General features: G+C 46.9%; 3 protein-coding genes across 5 annotated transcripts; 1 reads left to right on the top strand and 2 right to left on the bottom strand.

The window, feature by feature from the left end:
* Nucleotides 1-1,859: 1,859 nt before the first annotated feature.
* On the bottom strand, nucleotides 1,860-12,886 carry TADA3 (transcriptional adaptor 3). Of its 3 annotated transcripts, none has more exons than XM_021694953.1 (9): nucleotides 12,384-12,886; nucleotides 11,448-11,680; nucleotides 9,870-10,120; nucleotides 9,645-9,750; nucleotides 8,245-8,386; nucleotides 8,051-8,154; nucleotides 6,732-6,841; nucleotides 4,247-4,432; nucleotides 1,860-2,393 (listed from the first exon to the last, which is right to left on the bottom strand). In XM_021694953.1, exons 2-9 carry the CDS (start codon nucleotides 11,652-11,654, stop codon nucleotides 2,201-2,203), a joined length of 1,299 nt encoding a protein of 432 aa, XP_021550628.1. In that variant the 5' UTR covers nucleotides 11,655-11,680; nucleotides 12,384-12,886; the 3' UTR covers nucleotides 1,860-2,200. The 3 variants fall into 3 exon arrangements, with proteins under 3 accessions (XP_021550628.1, XP_044772427.1, XP_021550629.1); XM_044916492.1 differs by having other exon boundaries at nucleotides 12,769-12,798; XM_021694954.1 differs by having other exon boundaries at nucleotides 12,558-12,593.
* A 136-nt stretch (nucleotides 12,887-13,022) lies between these two features.
* Nucleotides 13,023-24,290, top strand: ARPC4 (actin related protein 2/3 complex subunit 4). The gene is made up of 6 exons (XM_021695263.2): nucleotides 13,023-13,277; nucleotides 16,677-16,795; nucleotides 18,007-18,118; nucleotides 19,682-19,777; nucleotides 20,699-20,869; nucleotides 23,342-24,290. The coding sequence occupies exons 1-6, from the start codon at nucleotides 13,275-13,277 to the stop codon at nucleotides 23,345-23,347; spliced, it is 507 nt and encodes a 168-aa protein (XP_021550938.1). The 5' UTR covers nucleotides 13,023-13,274; the 3' UTR covers nucleotides 23,348-24,290.
* Nucleotides 23,379-24,382, bottom strand: LOC123324046. The gene is made up of 2 exons (XM_044912711.1): nucleotides 23,442-24,382; nucleotides 23,379-23,394 (listed from the first exon to the last, which is right to left on the bottom strand). Exons 1-2 carry the CDS (start codon nucleotides 24,380-24,382, stop codon nucleotides 23,379-23,381), a joined length of 957 nt encoding a protein of 318 aa, XP_044768646.1.
* Nucleotides 24,383-26,258: the final 1,876 nt, after the last annotated feature.

The following is a 26,258-nucleotide window of genomic DNA, read 5'->3' as shown; positions in this document are numbered from 1 at the left end:
GCTGCATAGGTTGTGCACTGCCCAAACCTAGGAGTACCATTCATATAGACTGTAAGGGAGTGGGGCCCCAATGAATTGCATAAAGAGGGAGCTCTGTCTGCAAGTCAAATGGACTAAGTTTGAATCTTGGCTCAACCACTTATCAACTGTTTGACCAAGCAAGGTATATAATCACCTAAGACTCAAGTTTCCTCATCTGTGAATGGGATGTTATTAGTACCTACCACATGGGGTAGCTGAGGAGATTCGGTAAACTGAGTTTAGAACAGCGCCTGGTACAGAGCTAACATTTACTGAGCACTTAATTTCATTAATTCATTAATCAAATCCATTAATCAAATTCATTAATGAAATTAAGTATACTTGACTTTTCTGAGAAGACATGAATTACTGAAAAACTGCAGTGGCTAGGCTCTGCACCTAATGAGAGGCAGGGCCTCTGCTGTCCTCTCTCAGAACTCCACTCTAGCCTTCTTTTTGCCAAAGTCCACTTTCATCAGTCAGGCCTTTTTTTTTAGTTGACAAATGATGAAACTCCAAGGGGAACTAGCTTAAGCCCAAAGCAGCACCTGTGGGCTGAGGTAACTGAAGGTCCAGTGGAGGATCGTGAGGCTCCACAAGGACTTTGTCTCCTTCTCCATCTCCTGGCTCTGCCGTTCTTCTCAGGCAGGTTCTTCCATGTGGCAAGAGAGTGGGTCAGCAGGTAGTCTAAGATTACATTCTAAGGCTTTTGATCCAAAAGGGACACGCTCCTCTCTCAGCATCAATAGAGTAAGCTTATGGAAGGTCTCTGATTGACCCAGCTCAGGTCACGTGTCCATTTTCTGGACCAGTTATCATGGCTAAAAAATAGGGTGCTGTGACTGGCCAAGCTGGGGTCATGTATCCATCCTAGTTCGACAGTCCCACAAAAGCCACATGAAATGGTGAAGGGGCAGTTCTCTTAACAGAAGTGCTGTGCACACAAGAATGTTGGCTGTTCTCACCATCTTTCTTTATGGCTCAGTTCACAGGTCACTTCCGCAGGGAACCTTCCCCTCCCTTCTCCCATGTGGACTTCAGCTTTCCCACAGTAAATTGCAAATTATTTTCCGACTCCCTGACTAGTCTGGGAACAACTCGAGGCAGGGATGAGAACACATTCGCTCATCTGTATAGCCTAGGCCTAGTTTCCTGCCCGGGTTGTGGAAGGGACATGATTGGTCGCCTATCCAACATCCATTTCCACTTCCTACTTTCAGATTTTTGTTGGGTTTCCCCCATTTCTCCCCACTGCCTTGGGCTTGGTGGGGAAGCAGACTCCACTCTCTCTAGTTAAAACCCAGAAGAGTCATCCCTTGCCACAGTGATTGGTGCAGGAATGGGAATGCGGGACTTAGCTTGGGCCAGTGAGACAGAAGGGTATCTGGGACAGGCATCGTGCCTTTTGGGTGGGCCAGGAAAGCCAGCTGGCTCCTTCCTGCCCTCTCCTGTGCTAGATGTCAATTTGGCCCCTGTCAGCTGCCAGTGGCTGCACAGCTGGAGGAAAACCTACTTTAGGCAAAAGCTGACATGGTGGAGGGCAGTAGAGAGATAGCTGGACCCTTGATGGTCCTGTTGAGTTGCTGGCTTGGCCAACCCCGGGGGCCACCCTGCCCCAGGACCACCGAGGCCCCAACCAACACATTTCCTTGTTGTGAATCCAGTCAGAGCTGAGGGTATTCTGTTACCTGCAGCCACAGGTATCCTCAGAGAGTTCTTCCTGAATGAATGACATGGGTGAGTGGCCAAAGGCTGAGAGCCCCCAAGCATGCCCTCCTTTGCCACCCACACCAGTTCTTTTCTACCCCACAATAACAGACATTCAAAGATTCTGGGTACTTTTTTAAAAACCACAGCAGTCACTTTACTTTTAGGTTTGCACTTTACAAAACCACAAGGGAGAAGTCCTTGAGGGAGAGAGGTGTGGGAGTGGGGGATAGTAAAGAGGGGGAAGCACAGACAGGGCCCCAGGCCAGCCCAGCAGGGCCTCCCATGTCCTGGCTGAACAGAGCTGGGTCACAAGACCTCAGGGAAAGGCCACAGTCCTCTAGAGACTGCCACGATTTGACATTTAACAGGTGGCCACAGGCCTATGGTTTGGGCAGCCCAGAGAAGGAAGTGGGCTTCCCACCCCTCCTTCCCCAGACCAGGGGCAGGCAGCATGAGGCAGGGGTGAGGGCTACCCATCCAGCAGCTTTAGGATGCTCTCACGCTCCTTCAGAGTCTTCCAGGCCTGGTCTTTCTCCTTCTTGGTGGGGGTCCGCTTCTTCTGCCGGGCAGCCATGATCTTCCGGAAGGCATCCATGACCTCGTTGTCTGCCATGCGGACCCGCTGCCTCAGCTCTTGCCGGCTTACCTCCTCCTTTGCCAGCCTGTGGGGACCAGCCAGCCAGGTGCCATGGGAAGCCCACCTCCACAGTGGCCCCCCCCCCCATTTCAGACTGAACCCACGCATCACCCCAGGTTGGCACTCCTGTGGACCATTTCATACCAAAAAGCAAAGTTACTGAACCACATTTATATGGTACTACGTGCTAGGTATAATCTCAAGCCCTTCAAATATGTCAGCAGAATTAATCCTCGTAACAACCTTGTGAGGTAGGTACTATTATCCCAATGTTACCAATGATAAAACAGAAGTCAAGGAGAGTAAGAAACACCCCAAGATCCCACAACTAGTGAGTAGGAGATCTGAATTAAGGCAGGCTGGCTCCAAACAACCTTCTTTAAAAGGTGTTCTAGTGTCAGCAAAAGACCTGCTTACTTCAGTATCCAAATTCCAGAGCAACCTAAGGGTCTAGGCAGCCTGCGGTCTACATGAAGCACGTGAGATGCCAAACCAACCCCTGTAAATGCAATCCGACTGATAAATTCCTCTGTTGGTGGAGCTGGAAGGTGGCTTAGTGATCTGACCTAGTCCAACCTGTTAATTTTCTAGAAGGGGAAGCTGCTGCTCAGGACAGGAGATACCTTGCTTAAGGCCCTGCAGCTGGTCCATAGCAGGACTGAGGGCTGGACTCTGGCCTTCTGACAACCCAAGCTAGTTCGTTCACTGTCCACTACCTCTCTATCTGCACATCCTTGCTTCTCCCTCTCACTCTCTCTCCTCCACCCCACTCAGTACCTCTTTCATCTGTTATTTTCCTCTTCTTGCTCTTGCATGAAAGGGAACTAGAAAGAGGCTTTGTATTTAGCTTTGGGCTCAAGTTGCAGCTCGGTTGTTTACTGGCTGTATGACCTTCAGGAGAGCACTCACCTCATTGGCCCTTTACTTCCTCTTCTAGGAAACAGGGAAAATACCGCCTACCCTCGGACAGTAGTCACGATTAAACAGGAGGATGTACATAAAGCCCCTGGTGCACCGTAGGCACTCAGTGCACCCTTATCCTTAAGCAGCCCCTTAGCAGCTTGTCAGCAGTTCCCTCTCCTTTCAATGGTGCACTTCTTTACCAATAACCCACCTGTAGACCACAAGCCTTTGCTCTGCCTCTCTTCCTAGCCCCCAGTACAACGTGCGAGAGACAGGCAGAGCTGGCCAAATGAACGAGTGTGCCCTGCCCTGCTGGGGCTCTGTGAGGGGAAGATACACCTGTCAGTGAGGCTGCTTCTCTACCTCCCTCCAAAAAGGGCAACAACTAACATAATCTCCCTCCAGATGTCACTATACTTTCGTCATGACCAATGCAGGGCAAGATGGATGGGAGTCAATATAAAATGAAAGCTATTGTGACCAATTCCTTAAAGAACTGATACTAAAATACTGGGCAATTTCCAGTAAAGGACCAATAATAATCACAGATATCCAACCAAATTGTTAACAGTTGATAAATCCAGGTAGACAGTATATTGCTGTTTATCGTACTACTCCTTCAGATGTTCTGTGTTTATGAAATTTGTCATAAAAATATGCTGGGGGAAAACGAAAATAAGCATGAAAAAATTAAAATAAATCACACAGCAATGTAAATATAGGTAATACCACTGAACTGTACACATAACCAAGGTTGAAAGAATCCATTTTATATTATACGTTTTTTTCACCACAATTCCAAATAGGTAAATAAATCAATCACAGATGCCTGAGCCCTAGAGTCTGTGGTGCCTGGCAATGGTATTTTTCCCAAGGCTCTCTGGGTGATTTAGAGGCCCTGCCGGGTTTGGGAACCCTGTTGTGAAGCCCCCAGAAGGCGAGCAGCAGTGGCCCATGCCACCTGGCCACACTCACCTCAGCAGGTCGTGCTTCTTGGTGCGGTTGTGGGCACTGAGTGCCTTCAGCTCGGCCTGCCGCTTGCGCAGCTCTGCCAGGACCTCATCCTCCGAGTCCTCTGCGGGGCGGTCCTCCGACTCCAGCAGGCCCTGCGCGATCAGCTCCTCCTTGATGCGGCTCTCCAGGGACTTGGTATGTGGCACACTACAGAGGAAGGGAGTCCTTAGCTCAAGAGCCAGCTTAGAGGGGGAACCCCGGAGAGCTTCCCAAGGTTAGTGAACACATTCTTTTCTCTTTGGGCACCCCCTCTCTATCTAGGCATAAAAAAAAAAAGAGAAAATGTTAAGAGCTAAGCTCCTTGACATGGGTCTTGGCAATGACTTTTTGGCTACGACACCTAAACACAAGCAACAAAACAAAAAATAAACAATCAGGACTACATCAAAAAACTACTTCTGCACAGCAAAAGAAATCATCAGCAAAGTGAAAAGATAACTTATGGAATGGGAAAAATATTCACAAACGATATACCCGATGAGAAGTTAATAACCATCATATATAAAGAACTCCTATAACTCAAAAGCAATAAACCCACCCAATTAAAAAAATGGGCAAAGTTCCTGAATAGACATTTCTCCAAAGAAGATATATAAAAGGCCAACAGGTACATGAAAAGATGCTCAACATCCCTAGTTATTAGAGAAATGCAAATTAAAACCACAATGAGTTATCGCCTCTGGCCTGTTAGAATGGCCATCATCACAAAGACAAGAGACAACAAACGCTGGTGAGAATCTGGAGAAAAAGGAACCCTCCTGCACTGTTGGTGGGAATGTAAACTGGTGCAGACACTGTGGAACACAGTGTGGAGGATCCTCAAAGAATTAAAAACAGAGCCTACCATATGATCCAGTACTCTAATTCTGGGAGTATGTACAAAGGAAATGTAATACTAACTGGAGAACATATCTGTACCCCCATGTTCACAGCAGCATTATTATTATTATTTTTTTTAAGATTTTATTTATTTATTTTTTAGAGAGCGAGCGAGAGAGAAACAGCATGAGAGGGGAGAGGGTCAGAGGGAGAAGCAGGCTCCCCGCTGAGCCGGGAGCCCGATGCGGGACTCGATCCCAGAACCACGGGACCACGACCTGAGCCGAAGGCAGACGCTTAACCATCTGAGCCACCCAGGCGCCCCACAGAGCAGCATTATTTACAATAGTCAAGATATGGAAGCAACCTCAGTGTCCACTGATGGATGAATGGATAAAGAAATTGTGGTATATATACAAGAGATTATTATTCAGCCTTAAAAAAAACAAGGAAATCCTACTATTTGTGACAACATGGATAGACTTTGAATGCATTATGCTAAGTGAAATAAGTCAGAGAGAGAAAAACAAATACCACATAATCTCACTTATATGTGGAATCTAAAAAAAAACACAAATTCATAGAAAAAGAGATCAGACTTCCCATTACCAGAGTCAGAGGGTGGGTGGGGGGTAGAACTGGAGGAAGGTGATCAAAAGGTACAAAGTTCCAATTATAAATAAGTCCCAGGATATTTTATACAACACAACGACCGTAGCTAACACTACAGTATGATACAGAGTGTAAATCCTATGAGTTCTCATCACAAGGAGAAATATTTTTCCTTTTTTTTCTTTATTGTATCTATGTGAGAAGATGGATGTTAGCTGAACCTCCTGTGGTAATCATTTCACAACATACGTAAATCAGACCACTATATGTTTTGTACATGTATACCTTAAACTCATACAGGGATATATGTCAATTATTGCACAATACGCTGGAAAAAAAATAGAGACACACATCTGGTCTTGTTTCAAACATAAGCCAACACATATCCATTGTCAAAAAATACAGAAAAACCTGTAATGCCAACAACTCAGAGAAAACCACTATTATTTTATGTTACTATTAAAAATATTACTGTTATTTTGCTGTTATTAACATTACACATAACAAAAATTACATATTTTATGTTACTTATACACCATATATATTACAGATTTTGTTACGTTTTTTCCAATCTTTTATTACACATTATTTTCGGTTTTTTTCCCTATGCGCACACATTTAAATATATGCTGAGTAAAAACAGGATCAAACTGTACTGTGCTCAACTCACATTTTCTCCATTTAATACTCTCTTGTTACATCTTTTCATGTCAATTAACCAGGTTTCTCTAAGATGATTAACAGTTACAAGTTATTTCATCATGTGGAATTACAACTATTTAGCCAGTTGCACATTTAGATCATTTACAGTATGAACAGTGCTATGATGAACAACCCTGTACTTAAATCTATGCACGCAGAAATGCTGGGCCAGCATGCATGTTTGAAACTTCCATTGGGTTTCGTCAAAATGCCCTCAACCTCTCTTTTAATGAAGACCTCCTCATGTTGGGATGGAAAGAAGTCAACAGAGGCAGGGGCCAGATAGTAGGATATGGACAGAGTTGTCACTCACCTGAAGGGCTTATTCTGATTGCGGGGAGAGGTGCTTGCCCCGTCGGCCCCCGATTCTTTCCCAGACATGTCGGGAATAGGAGAGTCCTCCATAGGGGAAATAATATTTTCCTAGAAGACCACAGGAATGGGATGGAGGGAGTAAGAGCTGTAGTATTTTTCTTGCTCCTCTCTAACCTGCAGTCAGAGTCTTCAGTCTTCACAGACCAGAAAAACTCTTTTATTGTTCCCATCCCTCTAGGAAGCCTTCCCAAACTGATTCCAGAAAGCTCTGATCATTTTAGAAACCCCTTTTTCGTACTGATACCAAAAAGAAGGGAGCATAGATGAGCAATGATAATACTCAACAACAGTAAAGAGAAGAGCTAAGCATTTGCACTGTACTAGGCACCGTGCTGAGCACGATGTGGCAGGGCTGCTGGCTGTCCAAAAGTCATTCTCACCTTTCTGTAGCTGGGCTTAGAGCTGCCTAGCTACACTACACTTCCCAGCTCCCCTTGTAGTCAGATGTGGTCATGTGACAAATTCTCTCCAGTGAAAAGAGATCAGGAGAGGTAAGAGCCACAGCCAGTCATGGCCCATAAGCCTTCCTTCACCCATTCTTTCTTGCTCTTTTTCTGTGGGCTTGGAGTAGCAATCATATCCAGAATGACCTTGTACAGAGTGCATGTTTAGGGTGGAAAAGCCACCACAACTGGGGTCCTTGTCTGATGGTGTGGGGCTGAGATCTCCCCTCACTCCCACCTCAGCCAACCCGGAACATATGCCCCAGACTGTTAAACGAGAGAAAAACACTACTGTGTTTGAGCCAGGGAGAAAACTAAGGCTCAGTGAGGTGAAGGGATGCGCCTAAGGCCAGACAGTAGGCATAAAGAAGGGGACTCTGTACCTGGGGTTTGGGTCCTCCTTCTAATTATCAGCTGTAAAACCTCAAGCAAACAGTTCCCTTTTCTGAGCTTCAATCTTCTAGTATGCAACACGGGGCTAACCACTGTCCTTGCCTCCAACAGGAGGATGTGTGGAAAGCCCTTACACAGGGCTCAGCCCTTAGCTACCACTCAACAAAAGTAACTGTGGTGTAGTGGCTACTTTTGGGGGAGACTAGAATCTGGGAGGGGCATGAGAGGGGCTCAAGGACACTGGCAATGCTTTATTTTGTGACCATGAGGCCAGATATACAAGTGTGCTTATGTGTGAAAATTTATCAATCTATACATTTAAGATCTACGTACCTTTCTAAATGTATGATATACCTCAACACAAAATAAAACATTAAAACAGAAAGTAAGCACAATTCCTGTTTTGAGTTAGGGTGCTCACCTCCACCAGGGCCTGTAGGAGGCGCTGCGTCAGAGCACCAAAGGGGCACCCATCTTCTGGCTGCTCATGCTGGGCCTCAGACTTCTTCAGCAGGGCATCCACATCTAAAGTGGGCAGAGAGACGGTAGACAGGTGGGCTGAGATCTGGGAACTCAAGTCCTGGCCTGGGGTGGGCAGGGAGGCGAGGGGCCTACCTTTAGTGTCCAGTTCGGTCAGTGGCCCCATGAGACCTTTCTTCTTGTCAGCCACAGCTGCTGCTCGGGCCCCGTCTTTCTGTTCCTCCAGCAGGTCCTCCTGCGCCCACCGCTGGGAGTAGTGCTTCCCCAGGGGTGGGATCTGTGGGGAGATGCCACCCGGCCCAAAAGGGGTAAACACTGGCAAGCCATGCCCGGGGTGAGTGGGGGCTCTCTGTGCACTTGGGACACCGCCAATAGGCTCATCATTCATTCCTTCACTTATCTGTCTCCCAAGGACTTACCGCAGGGCTAAGCCCGTGCCTTGCATAGGTGGGAAGAAACAAAGGAGATAAAAATCTCTATGCTCACAGTCTAGTAAGAGAGACAGGTACATAACCAACTAAGACACACATGCGAGCCAGTATGGAACAATTTCCAAGATATAGGTGCAGAATGGTGTATGTACCTGGATCATCTCAGGTCATAGCTATTGTCCCTAGAGAGACCTAAGAGCCTTAGTGTCAGGAGAAGAAATTCTCATTTGTATTACCTGAATTTACTACTGCCTATATGAATTAACTTTTCAAATAATTTTTTTAAAAATTCAAAGAACTGAAGTGCTAGAGGTAGATCAAGGTGTTGCGGCACATGAAAAAGAAACTTTCTGCGGGGAGTCTACAAAGGTGTTCTGGTGGAGATAACAAGGGATCAGTGATTTGAAGGACGAATTAGTTTGCTAAGGGAAAAAGAGCATGTACAGAGGCCCAGAGACCAGCAAAGAGCCTGGGTGGGCCTGGGGTGAGGGCAAGGTGCCTGGCAGGGCTGGTAAATGCAGCAGCGACGAGGGGGCATGGCTGAGGAAACTGGAGAGGGGCAGTAGGGCTGTGTCACCAAGGACCGAAATGCTTGGACTCCATCTTGTGCAGGAGTCAGGGGAGGCCTGGGAGTAGGCCTGCGTCACATCTGATCACAACAGCTGACCTATAGGAGAGTGCTCCCTGACACTTTTCTGTATTTTCTACATTTTCTTTAATGGAACCAGTTTTATTTACATCATAAGAAAACTTTAATATATTAAAAAAAGAAAACAAAAAGTCTGTCTGGAGGCAGGGAAGTATTAAGAGACCATTTGGGTGAAAGCTAATGAAGGCTTGAATCAAAGCAGAGGTAACAGAGATGTTGGGACAAAGGACGGTGTCATTGAAGTAGATGCCTCAGGATGTATGTGATCATTTGGATGGGGTAGAGGAAGCAATGCAAGAGAGCTGAGAATCAGAGCCTGGGTGTCTGGGTGGGTTGACTAGACTAGGGGCAGAGTAGGGGAAGGAAGATGATATATGACTTTGGGATCTTTGATTCGGAGGCACCTCTGAGCCCTCCTGTTCACCACCCTGTCTACCAAGGCCCAGGGTTTCTACCTTGTAATGTTCAGCCTCGTCCTCTGGGGGTTTCAGTAGTTCCTCTAGTGTGCGTACCTCCTCAGTGGTGATATCAGCACAGTAGGGCTCTACGGAAGCCCAGAACCTGCAAGGAGAAGCAGATCCTGAATGGGCACCTCCTGCCCCATCATCCTCAGCTCCAGGCCCCTCCACAGCCTCTACTGCCTGAATCCCAAGGCCCCTCTATATTTTCTGGCCCAGAACCTGTTGGGGGCATCATTCTTGGGGATCCGTGGCACGTCAATTGGGTCATCAGTGAATTCATATTCCTGGATCTTGGGCTGAAGGTTTTTGGATTTGGGCCGGCCAGGGCCAGGGCCTGGCCCATGTCCCGCCTTCCCTTCCAGTTTCTGCTTCTTCGGCTTTCCATGTTTTGGGGGAGCTCCAAGCTCATGGTCTCGACCCAGCTTCAGGAATCGTCGATCACCTTTCTTATCCTGCCAGTCAGTGAGGATCTGAAATTTGCAGAGACTATCACTGAGGGGGAGAAGAGAAGTCATAGGACAAGTTTTTCTCCTAGTGAAGAACTAGGAGCTAGAACTTGAGAAGGCTCCAAAGTCTTATTTATCCAACCCCTTTTATTTAGCAAACTCCTACTCATCCTTCAAAACTCAGTTCCTTTACTGTGCCTACCTCACAGGACTTTATTCATATACTTCTCATCATTCCATTTGTCTGTACTGATTCACCTCTGTATCACTCAAGCCAGTCACACAGTGTTTAGGTCAAACAAATGATCATGCCCCAGTGCATATGAGCACTGGAATATGCTGCTGGTAACTTTCTGGTGAATGCAAACAAGCCTCCCAGCAGACCTTCGCTTCAAATGTCACCACAACTGGGAAGCCTTCTCCACATCAGTTACCCAGCTTCTTACATGCTAAAATACAACTGAATATGCCACAGCCCTGCTCAAAAAGCTTCAGTGCACTCCCAGGGACCACAAGTTAACTATTCATCCTTTGAGGTCCAATTAAAATGGCATCTTGGTCCTCCCTGGGTCTCTGACACTTTGTACCTCCACTGCAGGCCTAAATGTGTTGTTTGATCATACTGGAATAAACAGCATACCTTGTCTTTTCAACTAGATTATAAGCTACTAGAGATGAGGAAATTCATCTTAACTACGTCTGCTCCCCAGGATTTGGCATAGCATCTGACACACAGGGCTCAGGGGATGTTTACATAGTGAAGAGTACCAATAATTAACATCTGAAATACTTAATGTTAGATATCGGCCTGAGGCTTTGCAAAAAAAACCCCTCTCTTTTAATCCTCACAGAAGCTCAAAGGTATCCCAGTTTGCAGATAGGGAATTGATGCAAAGGGAGGCAACTTTCCCAGTCACATAGCTAGGAAACAGCAACACTAAGCAAGTGCTTAAGCCAGGATTCAAATCCAGGTCTTCTCAATCCAGTTCCCCTGGTACTTCTAACCATAACACAACATCACCTGGTACTTGTCTGACCTCTCCCTCCCTTTATTTGGCAAACTCCCTGAAGGCCAGAAGTGTCCTAATTACCTCTCTCTAATGACTAGCACAGGACCCAGAACATAATGCAGGTTGGGGTCAATAAAGGCTTAGTAAATTGGAAATCTTGCCATTTATAAGGATCATGCACATTCTTGTATATTCTATTTGTCACGTGAGCCCAGCTTGGGTCTCTCCTTAGCCCTCTAAGCTCCTGTACCCCAGGCCTCTGCAGGTGGGGCTAACTCAATGACCCATCCCATAACTCGTCACAGTCCACCCCTGGTGATATCCTCTCTGTAGGGTATCACCTGGGTTTCAGCCTCGAGAACCCGCAGGCGCCGGCTGGCAGAGGAAAGCAGGGTCTCAAGCTCCAGCTGCAGAGTGTCCAGCTCCTCGATGCCAATACCGTCATCCTCAGAGCGGGCTAGCACGGCCGTGTAGCGTGGACAGACCTTCAGGTGGTCCACAGACTTGAAGTCATGGAACTGCAAGGGGCAGTCCTTCAGTTCACTCATGGCCCAGGATACGGGACCCTGTGGAACTGGAGAGGAGAGAGCCATTGGTAGGAGATAAACTGGCACAAGAAAAGTCCAAGAGCTCCCTTCATCCAGGGACAGACTCAAGGAGAAAGCCCGGCTTCAGTACCTTATTGACAAGGTTGATGGCACTGCTCCTACCCACAGAGCACTTACTGTACATCAAGCTAGGTACAGACACTTTAGGGGCTTCTCACTGAATTCCTCACCCAACCCCATGAGAAGGGACAATGGTGATCTACACTTTACAGTGAAGGAAACTCAGACTCTGTAAGCGTAGGTACCTGCCCAAGGTTACCAAGATGTAGTTGTGAGTCTGTGCCACTAATTTCCGTGATATACCAAGCCCTATCTTCCTGATGCTTTTCCGTTCTACTCCTCGAGTTCTGCAAAGCCCCTGAGCTCCAAACATCCCATTCTTACAATGTTAATGTTCTCTGTGCCTCCCAGCTTCTCCTTGTCTTACCCCCTCCCATCTTTGTCCCTTCTCTTTGCCCCTGACAGTGGTTAAGAATGTGGGCTGGTAAGCCAGACATACCTGGGTTCAAGCCCAGCCTCTACCATTCTCTATTTATGTAGCTCTGAACATATTATTTACCCTTCCTGAGTCTCGGTTTTTCCATCTACAAAATGGGGACAAAAGAAATCTGAGTCTGTTTCCCCATAAGAAGTCTGAATCTGTAAAATGGGGATCACAACAGTACCTACCTCCCCGGGATGTTCTGAGGATTAAGAGAGGATGCTCGTCAAGAGCCCAGTTCAGTGCCTGGCACAGAAGTGCGCCTGTGTAATGGCTGGCCCCTCCCGTGGGTCGCCCCAGTGACTTGCCTTCAGGGTCCCCGTCCTCTAGGGACCCCCTAACGCGGCCCCCGCCCCCTCTACCTCCTCACTGCAGCCTCCTGCTGCCTCCTACGGCCCCCAGGCCACGGGAGGGGGCGGGGAGTTCCGGTTGGTGGGAGCAACCGCCCCGGAACTGGCTAGGGGCGGGTGGGAGACGCGAGGGAGAGCCCGATATGGCTTGCGGCGAAGGGTTTACAGGCCGCGAGCGAACCCGCTGCAGGTGGGCGGGGGGAAGGGTATGCCTCAGGCCTACTCTGAGGAACAGCCTGAGGCTGGGGGCGGGGCTCGATAGCCGAGTTCTCAGCCGGGCTGTTAGTCCCCCCGAGCCCCAGGGGCTGCAAGTAGGAGGGGCTCAGAGAAAGGATAGGGGCGCAGAACCGGAAGGAACGAAGGGCTCCTCCGCCTCGCCTTGTCCTAATATGGTGCCCAACCTGAGGCCGGGCTGCACCATTGCCTGACAATGGGGAAAGACAGTGGCAAAGACAAGAAGGCCAAAGTCACAGGCGAGACCTGCATCGATAACGGGATAAGCTTGAGTAGCGCTTTGAGACTTCAGGAGTCTAAAAATGTCAAGACAGCCCTAGCGGGGAAACCTCCAAAGGACCAAGTGTTCCTAAGCACCCCCTTCTACGCTCGGATCATAGATGGTACCGTCCGGAAGTCCGGGCGGAGACTGAGGCTGCGCTTCTCGCGAAAGGGCAGGCGTCGCGGGGCTGGCCACTTCCGCACTTCCGCTTTCCGGCCCAGCCAGCGCCCGCGATGGTGAGAGAGCCGGGCCCCGGTCCAGGGACCCCTGCTGTTTTGCCTCTGAGCTGTGGGTCTGGGGGAGATGCGGCTTTGCAGCGGAGAGGCCCGGGGTTGAGGGATGCTGCTGGGTGTAGGGGCACGAGGTGGCTGGGAGAGAGAGGGCGGGGCGGGAGCCGAAATGAGGAAGGGGCGAGCGGGGTACGCCCTCTTAAGCAGGCCTTGCAGCTACATGGTTTGGCTTTCGATCCAGGTGGGGAATTGTGAGGCATAGAGGACGCCGGAAGTGGGACCTCCTAGGCTGGTGTTAGCGCCTTGAAGGCACTTAGTAGGCCTCATTGCCCGTAGTAGGGTCGCTGAGGCACATAGTAAAGTCTCTTCACCCAGAGGAGAACTTCCCTAAGTACACTTGTCTTGTCCTCTCCTGCCCGCTTGACCCCAGTTTTCCAGAGGAAGAGTCTACACTTCCTTATCCCACTCTTCTCCTTACTCCCTGCCTTGTTTCTACGCCACAGAAGTATCTCTTTTATGCTCCCACCACCCAGACCTCTTCCTGGTCAAAATTAAACCGCGTTAACCTTAACCATAGTACGTGAGCTCTGATACTACTGATCCCTCCCTTCCTGGAAATCCTCCCATTTGATAAATGTGGGTGTTGCCGGGAGTTGAGGCTTGGGCTCACCACCTTCCTCTTTACATTTTTCCTAGTGGTACCTGTCTAGTCCCGGCTTTGATGACCTTGTGTGTTCTGGTGGCTCTTGAATCTGTCTTCCTAGTTCTCTTTTAAGGTTTGCCTGGATATCTTGAAGACACCTTCAGATTAGGCCTTCAGATCAAACATCATTTTCTCTCCTAAACTTGCTTTTCTTTTTATGTTGCTTATCCTGGCTTTGTGTCTTCGTACCTCTGCTAGAAGCCTGGATTTTCTATTTTTCTAATTGAGGCTATCCCACTTGGATTTTTTAAAAGTCAACTTTATTGAGGTATTACATGAGAATGCATTTTATCTGTGAAAGGGCAGGTGTCATGGGGCTTGTCATCTAAAAATCACCCTTTTTTTAAGTTTGTCATCTATGGATTTTGACAAACACAATAATGTAACCACTACTACAACCAAGGTAACAATGTTTCCTCAAAAAGTTCCCTCAAGTCCCTCTGTTGCCAGTCCTGTCTTCTCCCCATTCCAGGCAACCACTGATTTTTTTTCTCCTATAGTTTTGCCTTTTTGATATTGTCATATAAATGGAATTTTTCAGGATGTAGGCCTTTTGATGTGGCTTTAAAAAAAATTAAGTTTATTTATTTATTTTTGTATTTTCTACACCCATCATGGGGCTCAAACCCACGACCCTGAGATCAAGGGTCACAGGCTCTTCAGACTGAACCAGCCAGTTGTCCCAGTGTGGCTTCTTAACCATAATGCATTTGAGATTCATCCATGCTGCATGTATCACTAGTTATTCCTTTTTATTCCTGAATAGTATTTCATCGTATGGGTGAACCACAGTTTGTTGGGAGGTGTTTTTTGATTCCATTATTCTCTACATCTTATGACAGTCCAACTCTTGTGATACCCTCTGCTTGTCCTTTCCACTGCCTCAGGCTCTCATCAGCGTTCCTTGAATAACCCTCTCTGCCTTTTGTCTCACTTCCCTCCAGTCCATTCTCTATAGAGCCACCCTGCAACTGGTGAAGTCATATAACTTCCTCCTCAGAAAGTCCCAACAGTTCCTTACTGCCTTAAAAGAAAAGCTAAAATGAACAGCTTGGCATTTGAGATTACCCATGAATCTTTAGGCCACCATTGCAGCCTCATCTACTGAATCTAAAGTGCTTTCTGTATACAGCAACACTTTACTCATCACTACTTACGGAATTCTTAATGTCTTTTTTGTGTTGTTCTAACCTTGCTTGTGGTATTCTACATAATATTTTATAGGAAAGGAGTAAGACATTGCATATGTTAGGTATTGAGCTAGGTGCAGGGTATGTAGATTTGAATAAAGAGACATGGTCTATTGACCACAAAGCTTACAGTCTAGTGAAGAAGAAATCACTTTACTAAAGAAATATGAAGGATGTGTCATGTAAATTATAATAAATGCTATGAAGGGGGAAGTCAAGAATGGCCTCTCTGAGGAAGGAAGGGGCCTTCCCTGAATAAGCCAAGGTCTGAGGGATGACTTGGGTCAAGAGAGGGAAGAAAACCCTGCAGATAGATGGATCAGCATGTGTAAAGCCCTGAGGTGAGAAAGAACTTAGTTAATACAAGGAACTGAAGATACACCAGTGTAGGTAGAAGCTGATCCCTCTACTGGGAATGTCCTTAGTTTACTTTTTGTTATAAAATCTTCCTAATCCTATCTTCATTTTTATGTCCAAACCAGTCTCTTCTGGAAATACAATTTATAAATCAAATTCTGTTCCATTTCATTCTCCTTTATGTCATAGTTATTTTTTGTCTTTTCTACCCAGTTGAGCTGTTTAAAGGTAGAGATGGTCTTTAAAATCTTAGCATTTAGGGGCGCCTGGGTGGCTCATTCAGTTAAAGGGCTGCCTTCAGCTCAGGTCATGATCTCAGAGTCCTGGGATCGAGCCCCGCATCGGGCTCCTTGCTCAGCGGAGAGCCTGCTTCTCCCTCTCCCTCTGCCTGCCTCTCTGCCTACTTGTGCTCTCTATCTCTGTCAAATAAATAAATAAAATCTTTAAAAAAAAAAATAAAATCTTAGCATTTAGATCAGTACCTAACACACAGTAGACTTATCCATTCTTGGCTCAAAAGACAGATTTGAGAACAGTCATTGTCATCTGTATGCCTTTAGACCAGAATTTTTCAACCTCAGCACTATTTGGGGTTGAATAATTCTTTTCGTCTTTTTTTTTTTTTGGATTTATTTTACAGAGAGAGAGCACGTGCAAATAGGGAGAGGGGCAGAGAAAGGGGAAGGGGCAGAGGAACAGGGAGAGAATCAGGCAGACTCCGCGCTGAGCATGCAGCCCGATTCGGGGCTAGATCCCACAACTCTGAGATCATGACCCAATCCAAAATCAAGAGTCAGACACTTAACTGACTGAGCCACCCAGACACCCCGAATAATTCTTTTTTGTGCATTTTAGGATGTTTAACAGTATGCCGGGCCTCTACTTGATGCCAGTAGCACTCCCACCACACCCCAAGTCCTGTCAAAAATGTCCCTACATTGCAGAATGTCCCCTGGCAAGAAAAATGGTCCCCTGTTGAGAAACACTGTTCTAGACTTAGAATGAAAGGCACCTTGAAGGCCTAGTCTGTTTTGTTCACTGTGGTATCTGAGCCAGGTACTCTCAGTACTGCCTGGCTCCCATGTAGCTGGAGTAGGGGGCCAGTGGGTTTGCTAAGACAGATCCTGACTCTCCCTTGGGTTTTTTTTCCTACAGACTGCCACTCTCCGCCCCTACCTGAGTGCCGTGCGGGCCACACTGCAGGCTGCCCTCTGCCTGGAGAATTTCTCCTCCCAGGTTGTGGAACGACACAACAAGCCGGAAGTAGAAGTCAGGTAGGGAAGAGAAAGGTCAGGGTGGGGATGATGGGTTCAGCCCCAGAGATGGCAGTTGTCTGGAGGCTGCCACGAATTTCCATCCTGGAGTTGTCAAGACAACTATAGTTCATATATTTTGTCTTGTTGCCCGATGAGCAATGGTTCCCAATTTGCAGTTCAGAAAATAGGGTCAGTGGGTTGGCAGGACAAAACACAGGGGAGAAGCTCCTCTGGAGCCAAGATTGCTTGACACAAAGTGTGACTTCTCAGAGTGGGGCTGTTTGTTAAGTATATCCTGTGTCATTATTGAACCCAGTTTAAGGAGAGTGGAGAATTTTGTTAGGTGCCATCTCCGTTCTCTTGTAATTTAAAGATCAAAGAATGTTTTTCCTCCCTGCCAACCTGGACTCTCTCATTCCTTACTCCAAATTTTCCATATTTTGGGTTATTTTCTCTTATCTAGTTTATGTTTTGTTAAATTAATGTTGTTCTCCTTTAAAGTTTAATCTGAGACATGTATAACTGAGATAAACAGTGTTACCACACCATGTTGGAATGATTTGAATTTTAAAATACTGACAAGATGTTAGCATGTTTCATGTTGCTCTACTTAACATACATGATTTCCACTGGGCATTTTAATTACCATTACAAATACCTAGAGATTCAGAGGCATCAAAATGGGAGCTGAGCTGAGAGGGGTCTTAATGCTGAATAAGTGAATCATTCTGAATTGATATTTAAAGGAGGCTAAACTCTGATTTTAGCTTGTCCTTATCCTTAAGGCAGCCTCTCTCTTCTCATTCCCTACATGGTATATGGGTTTGCCTGTAGTTATTTAAAATAAGAGCTGTCATTTGTAAAGCTCCTACCATGTGCCAGGCACTCTATTAGACAATTGACCCTTTTTGATCTCTCTCAATCCTTGCCAGTGAAATAGGAATCAGTCATTTTACAGATGAGGAAATTGAGATCCCAACAGGGTAACTTGTCCAAGGAAAGTAACAGAGGAGGCTGGATTTCAAAACCTTATCACCCTGACTCCAGAGCCTTGCTCCTTCTGTTGGAGAACACACTCGCTGGCCCCCATCTTGGAGCACCCCTACTTGTGAGTCTCCTATTCCTTGGACTCTGTGGTCTCAGATAGAGATTCCTGGGCCTGCTGTGGGGTTTCCTTGAGCATTCTGTTCTTCTATAGTACAGAGGCCTCTCTGACATTGTGTTTTCAGGAGTAGCAAAGAGCTCCTGTTACAACCTGTGACCATCAGCAGGAATGAGAAGGAAAAGGTTCTGATTGAGGGCTCCATCAACTCTGTCCGGGTCAGCATTGCTGTGAAACAGGTGAGCTCACCACTGAGCCCCTGCCTCCTCAGGAGGCTAGGGATCCCCATCTGAAAGATCGTCATGCCAGATTCAAGGTGCAAGGAAACCCAGGCTCTATTTCCTTGACTGTACCCAGGGAATGATTTGCCAGATTCAGCAGGTCAATAGAGTAGAGATAGCAACCCTATCTTCTAGCCCTTGCTCTAGATTAGAAGTTGGGAAAAGTAGCAGCCAAGGCCATGGCCATTTTGGTGTTAGGTCAGAGAATCATTTATAAGTGATAAAAGTCCAGTTCAGAAAAATAAATAGTACCAGTACCAATTTGATAACCATAAACTTTGAAAAAGAGATTTAGGGTAAAAAACAAAGTGTAATTTCTTACGTTACTTTAGGTGATGTTGATGTTCCCACCACTCTTTTTTTTTTTTTTTTTTAAGATTTTATTTATTTATTCATGAGAGAGAGAGAGGCAGAGCGAGAAGCAGGCTCCCAAGGAGCAGGGAGCCCGATGCGGGACTCGATCCCAGGACCCTGAGATCATGACCTGAGCCGAAGGCAGACGCTTAACCATCTGAGCCACCCAGGCGCCCTTTTTTAATTTTTTTTAAAGATTTTATTTATTATTTGACAGAGACACAGTGAGATAGGGAACATAAGTAGGGAGAGTGGGAGAGGGAGAAGCAGGCCTCCCACAGAGCAGGGAGCCCGATGCAGGGCTCGATCTCAGGACCTTGGGATCATGACCTGAGCCGAAGGCAGACGCTTAACGACTGAGCCACCCAGGCACGCCGATATTCCCACCACTCTTACAATTTTTGCCCTATTTGTGTACCACCCAGACAGTTATTTGTTTAATGGATTTCCTTAAATTGACTTGCTTTCTTTTACTTAAATTTGTTTGAAAAAGAAACCTTATGCGATAGTGGAAAAAAGTATCACTTGTCAGATAGGGAGAACTCTAAAAAAGTAATTGCAGTGAAAGAAAACAAAGCTGTTATTTAGACTAGGCCCTGTTTCCTACAGAAAGCTCTATCCTTGGGCCCTGCTCTGTTAAAGGGAGATTAACAAGTGTTGGGAGGTGTTAAGGGCATACATACCAGCACTTAGCTGCAAAATTCTTTCACTAGAAATAATTTTTCAGCAGGGAAAAACTTTGGGGATTATTTAATGGTCATTGTTGTTAAAGCGGAGACCACCTAAGTTTCTCTCTGATAACTCCAGATGGTGTACGTATCATAGACTTTGGGAAACACAGCACTAGTGAAATGGGAAAGGGACAGGCAGCTTTGAATGTAGGTGCGGACTCAAAGGAGCAGATAAAAGACTTGGGTTTGCCAGAATTACCTTTCTGGAATGGGCAAAAATGAGATCATGATAATGCCCTGTTGAGTTGAAGAGGCTCTAATGTAGTAGACATTCAGTTGGCAATCATATGCCCCATGATTCATGCAGTGATTGCTCCCCATGTGAAACCCCACTACCTGCAGCGAGTCTGGGGGAAATTGAGGTCAGAAGACCAGGCTACAGGTTTCTGTTGGCCTGTAATGTCAGATTTAGGGAGCCCTGTTTATCTTTTACTAGGCTGATGAGATCGAGAAGATTTTATGCCACAAGTTCATGCGCTTCATGATGATGCGAGCAGAGAACTTTTTTATCCTTCGAAGGAAACCAGTGGAGGTGAGACCATGTGATCCACATGTTCATCATACCCAAGATTCTCCCACCGAGTCTACTGTCATTGGCCTGGGATTGTTCGTAGAACCAGATTGCTGCTTCTCCAGCTGTTGGACACCCACTGCCTGAATTGAGAGTTGGCCTTCATTTCAGCTGGAGTGAGAATAAGGGGTATCAGAATTAGGAAAAATTGGGTCTGCCTCAACCAGGGAAAAGGAAAAAAAATATGTGTTGCTTATCTTCCCAGAGCCTACAGTCTAACGGCAGAAAGGGAACAATGAATCAGAAATCCTTTGTAAGCTTTGTCACCAACTAAATCATTCTCTCAAGGCCACAGTTGACATTGGCTCAGTTGTTGTCTGACTTTGTACTTGAGTCCTCTCCAAAGACTCCCTTCCAGATCAACTTAAAATATTCCCAGTGACTGAGCAACTACTATGCAGGGCAGCATGCACCATCAGATGTGTTGGCCAAGCTCATCCTCATCCTGAGCTAAAATCATTCTTCCCGGTCCTAGATCTAGCCTCTGGGGCCACCCAGAACAAATGATTACTCTTCCACACACAACCCAATCCCATCCTTCTCCCACAGCATGTCTTCTCCCTGTTTCATTAGATTCTTCTGTAACAAGATTTCAAGTTCTTCACTCTCCCATGACTGAATGCAACTGTTTTATGACAGGTAGTTTTCCAGAGATGGCCTGACAGACACAAAATTCTCACCTGGGTTAGTTACTTGGACCCAGCATAGACACCCTAGCAGAGCAGGCAGGCTGCTGCCTGAAGGTCTTGAGACTTGGGAGAAGACGGCCAGTAGGAAGCATGTAGTTCAGTGACCCTAGAGGACATGGCCAACTAAGTGCCCTGGGATGCTAATTCTCTCCTGTTCCTTCTCTTTCTCCTCTCTACTGTCTTCCTTCCCCAGGGATATGACATCAGTTTTCTGATCACCAACTTCCACACAGAGCAGATGTACAAACACAAATTGGTGGACTTCGTGATCCACTTCATGGAGGAGATTGACAAGGAGATCAGTGAGATGAAGCTGTCGGTCAACGCTCGTGCGCGCATCGTAGCCGAGGAGTTCCTCAAGAATGTAAGTGGGGGGCCTTCTTGGTGTCCTTCTAGAAGAGAGGTAGGAGGAGTCGTGGGTTGAGAACTTAGCATCTGGTGGTAAAGTGGTGCCAGCAGTGTGAATATTTGCTGAGGCCTATAGGACCTTCTGGTGGGTGGCACATCAGCCAGGTGCATTGGGGCTGGAGGACCTGGGGGTCATCTTTGGGACCTGGCATTTTCTGTATTTGAGTGCCTCGAAGACACCTCCCTTAGTCTCTCATGGGGACTTAGACGCTCCTTTCTACATCTCAAAATGTACACAGTCCTTCCCTGTATCTAGCTCAAACCCCAGGTGAGGCAAGTTAAATCTACATGGGAATTTTCCAAGAATATAGAACAGTTAATCAGTGTAATTCTACTTTTCAAACAGATTTGAATGTTTTTTTTTTTTAAAGATTTTATTTATTTATTTGACAGAGAGAGAGCGAGAGCAGGATCCTACACAAGCAGGGGGAGTGGGAGAGGGAGAAGCAGGCTTCCCGCTGAGCAGGGAGCCTGATGTGGGACTCGATCCCAGGACCCTGGGATCATGACCTGAGCCGAAGGCAGACGCTTAACGACTGAGCCACCCAGGCGCCCCAGATTTGAATGTTTTCAGCATCTGTTTCTCAGGCTTAAAGTCATGATATTTTCGACGGGTTTTCCATTACTTTCATGGCTTCAGTCCTCCGGATCCCTCTTTGGTTGTTTGTGTCCCCAACTGCAGTCCTCTGAAGAGGAGGAATTGTTTATACTGATGAGCTGATGACACAGTTGTTCTTATTTAGATATTCAGGACATGCCTTCTTCTTTTTTTTCTTCTTCTTCCAAACAATCTTTGGTTTGTTGACATGTTCTGCTTAGAGTTAACCATAATCCCTAGATAGTAGATTTAGTGTTTACTCCTACCAGTGCATACAGATCCAGCCCAGAAGGAGCTCAGATTCCTGAAAATGGAAATTACGCCTTCTTCCCCTGGGCTTTAATTATACTGAGGGCAGTCAGTGTACAAAGTAGCTTTACTGTGCACGCAGGGTAGCGTGCTTGTTCAAATCACACAGGCTATGGGGTCATACCACCTGTGCGTGCGTCCAGCTTCACTGCCTACTTGGGCATGTTGCTGAATCTCTCGAAGCCTCAGTTTCCTCAGCTGTGAAACGAGACTGTTAATAGTATCTTTTAGTACGGTTGAGTATTAAATGAGGAGATGTATACAGAGCAGATCACCTGGTACATAGTAAGCTTTCTAGGTATTGTAGCACCAAAGTTTTATGGCCAGGGCACTAGGAGGCCTCTACATTCAACTGCAAAGGAAAATAGTTCTTGTCCTGATTTAATATTTGGCTCATTCACCAGTCATTTAATTATGGTTACTGAATTTCTTTCCTTTTTTAAAAATTTAAATTCAATTAGCCAACATACAGTGCACTCTTAGTTTCAGATGGTAACTGCATTTCTGTAGTTACACAGCTAAGCACATTTATATATCTCATTTAATCCTTGAAACAATCTTTGAGTCATGTGTTATCCCTATTTTATGGGTGAGTGAACTGGGCTCTGGAAGTCAAGTCACCTACTCAGGGGCCCTCAGCCAGTAAGAGGAGGAACTGGGACTTAGAACTTGATTTTCAGATCAAAGATCAAGATAGTACCATAGCATTTGGCAGGGGTCACATACTCAGGTGCATGCAGGGCTCAGGGAGGTAATGCATGTGAGTGAAGTGGGCTGTTGGGGACCCGGTAAGCACATGCGTCATCTGAAGAGGATCACTACCACAGAGCTCCCGCCCGTTACAGTTTCATCTTCCAGCTTTTCAAAAGAATCCCCAAATCTGGATTTGTATGCGACATCTCTTATATTTTCAAGGTTGGCAGTGAATTCATATTTTTTTAAATACTTTGTGGACCAGCCAGCACTCATTATTAGGTTGGGTTCAGTTTGTGGGCCACTGGTCCACAATCTTTGATCTGTAAACTGTCTGGTGCTATTCTGGGCACCATGGGGGATACTTGAGGGCAGAAAATATTTCCAAGGGCCTGTTACGGTTGGAGAACCACCCACAGCTTGACACAAAGTACCAGATCCTCGGTCCTTCTGCTCTTGGCCCCCTAGTCCCCAAGCCCTTGCTCGTGAGCCCCCATCTCTAAAGAAGGCAACCTCAGTTCAAGCAAGGCACTGTGATAGAGCTTTGTAGCAGCCTCCATGACATGGTTAAGGGGAGCTGTGGAAAAGCCCACTTCACCCTTAATTTTTCTGTCTTGTCTAGTGCTAGGTTTAAGGCTGGTGCCCTGAAGGTCACTGCTCAGCGCAGGCTGAATTAGAAAAAGGGTGCCCACAAGGTGTGCTGGGACCCATCCTATCCCTCAGAAATCTGAGAACAGTGGCAGCTCTCAGATCAGCCTACCTCCCCAGAGCAGGCCTTTCAGGATACAGTAATAATCACCATTCACTGCCTCTTGGTTCTTTTGACAGTTTTAAACCGTCTGGCTGGATCTCAAGGTCTTCCCCCTCAGACTCCCCCACGTCTCTGCGAAGGCATCCTGGAGTTACTCCCCAGAGCGGCGGCGGCGACAGCGGCGGCGGCGGCAGGGTGGGGGTGCTGGGTCGGGGTGGGCATTCGATGCGGGAGGTGGGTGGTATGCTTGCTAGCTGGGCAACAAAGCAGCAGTGGACCTGCCCCAAGGCCACACGTGCCTGGTCAGGCTGGCTTCTGATGTTCGGTCCCCTGGGCTGGGACAGATTTTTTTTAACGTCTTGAAACTTAAATTCTGTGCTTGTAGGAGACTGTAACCTTTTTGTCTTTTTTTTTTTTTTTTTAACAAAACAACCTCCACCTCCAGTGGCTGTGACTGGTCCCAGTGATTGTACCATATTGGTCGCTGTGGGTCTGGGCGGGCCTGGAGCCAGAAGGCGACTATTGTGTGTCTCCCCCCCCTCCCTCCCCCCCCCCAGAAGCCCCAGGTGGGGAGAGAGGGAGGGAAGGAGGAAGGTTTCAGACTCCCATTTCCTTTCCCTTGCCCTCTTACTCCTGAGCCTCCTTAGGCCCAGTAGAAGTTGTTGGGACTCTCTGCTGGCTTCCTGAGCTCTGCCTGAAGATAGCCACCCAGTGCTGGCTGGGGACAAGGGCTGAACTGGTGGCCACCAGCCATGCCTCAGAGCTGGGCGCTGAAAGCCAGGCACCTCTGGCCACAGGGGCCACTTTGTGCCCTCCCAGCTGAGAGGGGCCGCTGTTTTGCCTTGTCTGTCAGTGCAGTGCCTGTGCTGGAGGTGGAGGGGTGAGTCCTCCAGAGCTTCCTGAGCTGGGGCTCTTGCGCCTGCTCTGGCTCCTCTGCTCCCACGCTCGCTGTACCTTTTCTTATTCTGGTGGATCCCGCTTCCTCCCCTAATTAAAGTCTCTTCTTGCCCCTTTGGGGCTGCATGAGGTCTGTGCACTGTGTATATGAAAGGAGCGGGGCGGTGGGGCTTTTTCTTCCCAAGACCGTGTAGCTGGTACTTGGGCCTGGGGGTCCCCATAAGAGGTAGTCTTCTGATTGGTTTCTGATGTTATCTGTGCCAAGGGCCCCGACCCAGAGACCCCCATTACCGTCCAAGCACCATTCATTTCTGAAACTGCTCTCTGTGCCCATAGGCTTTGGTCCTTTTCACATAATGAGCTCATTTGGGCTAAAAGGTATCCTCAGAGAAATAATGATGCCATATGGCTAAAGAAACTGCGGTTCCTTGAGATGTAGCAGCTTGCCCCAAAACTCCCAGCTAGTGAGCAACAGGGTAGACTTCAAATCTATGGCTTCTGCCTCTGTCATCCCTAGCCACATGAAGCTATTTAAATTACTAAAGTTAAATAAAGCTTAAAATTCACTTCCTCATTCCCACCAGAGACATTTCAGGTGCTCAATAACTGCAAATGACTAATTCCTACCATGTCAGAGTACATACATAGAACATTTCCATCATTGGAGAAAGTTCTATTGGACAGCACTAGACCTTGGTGAATCCTTAAGAACAAACACTTGTGCTCAAGTCCTGACTCTTGAGGCTGAATTTGCGTGCGTTCCTTATATTCTGTGCTTCAGTTTCTTAATCTATAAAGTGGAGATAATGTAAATTATCTCCGACACAGTACCTGTGGTATAGGTACTGAATAAACCAACAGCTGATCTTTCTACCAGCCCAGTATCCAAACTGATAATTTTCATTGGGCTAGGCTTGGGGGGGTGGGGGAGTGAACTTATCCCTGTCTTGGAGAGACGGGGGTGGGTAGTGAAAGCTGGGTGTGTAACTGAAGTGTTGAAGGTTGAACTGAAGTGTTCAACTGAAGGTGCAACTGAAGTGTTTCATATTTACAAACTGATTCTGTGTTTCATATTTACAAACTGATTCTGTGGTAGTCTACAAGGTGGGCGGGGTATATTTATGGAAGTGGGTGTCAGGAAAATTTTCAGCCTTTGAGCTGAGCTTTCAAAAGCTTTCCAGGTCACCAAAAAGTCTCTTGAGGTGGAGGACAAGGTCATGTTAAAGGGAGGAGGGGTTGGGGGTGGGAGCAACTTGGACAGCTATCATCCCCTTTATGACATTATCTCTGTGGCCTCCTCCTCCTGTCTTACAGAATTAGGTGTGCCCCCTGGGGCACATAGCTATGTTTTAGCTTTGCAGTGAATGTTAAAGGTGCTCACAGTGAAGCTGGAGGTTCAAGAGAGTATGGCAGCTGCTCGCTCAACACTCACAGGACGGCATTGCCTAGGTGAGCCAGCCGTTTGTCATAGATCCATCTCCCAGGATCCAGAGGCCCTAAAACCAGATTTGCAGGCTGATGGGAAAGAACAGACTGGATGGTTGCCAATCAGCCTGCCCTCTTTTGGGGGCATGCCTTTTGGGAAGTCCAGGCTCCAACCAAGGGGGGGTGAGAAGAGTGATCTCAGGTAGAGATTGGCTGGATGGTGAGGTTGAGGACCCACCTTCACTGTACCGGCAGATCTACCCTGCTAACAAAGCTGGGTTTTTGGACCAGAGTACTTTCTTACCTGCACTCTGCTTGAATGATCACTGCTGGAATTTGCACCTCAAATTGCTCCTTCAGTACATCCATGACTAATAGGTAATCCATCTAAGTGATAACTGTGTACTAAGGTTAAATAATGTTTATGTTGAAGAGTGGGATTTTGCGGTTAGACCTGCGTTCCACTGCTGGCTCTGCTGTGTGATTTTAGGCAAAGTAACATTTTGGTGCCTTGATTATATTACTTATGACTTCGGAGGATCATACTTTGCCACTACCTCCAAAAAGTAGTAACCTCCAAAAAGGTTACTTACATACAGTTTTTACAGTCCTGAGGGCTGCGCCTAACTGTTCCATTATATTTTTTGTGCAGTTGACTCAAAATGATTATCT

The sequence above is a fragment of the Neomonachus schauinslandi genome, chromosome 1 (genome assembly GCF_002201575.2).
Source record: "Neomonachus schauinslandi chromosome 1, ASM220157v2, whole genome shotgun sequence".
Taxonomy (NCBI): domain Eukaryota; kingdom Metazoa; phylum Chordata; class Mammalia; order Carnivora; family Phocidae; genus Neomonachus; species Neomonachus schauinslandi.
Note: the sequence above shows the minus strand (reverse complement) of the source record. Positions and strands in the feature narration are given on the sequence as shown.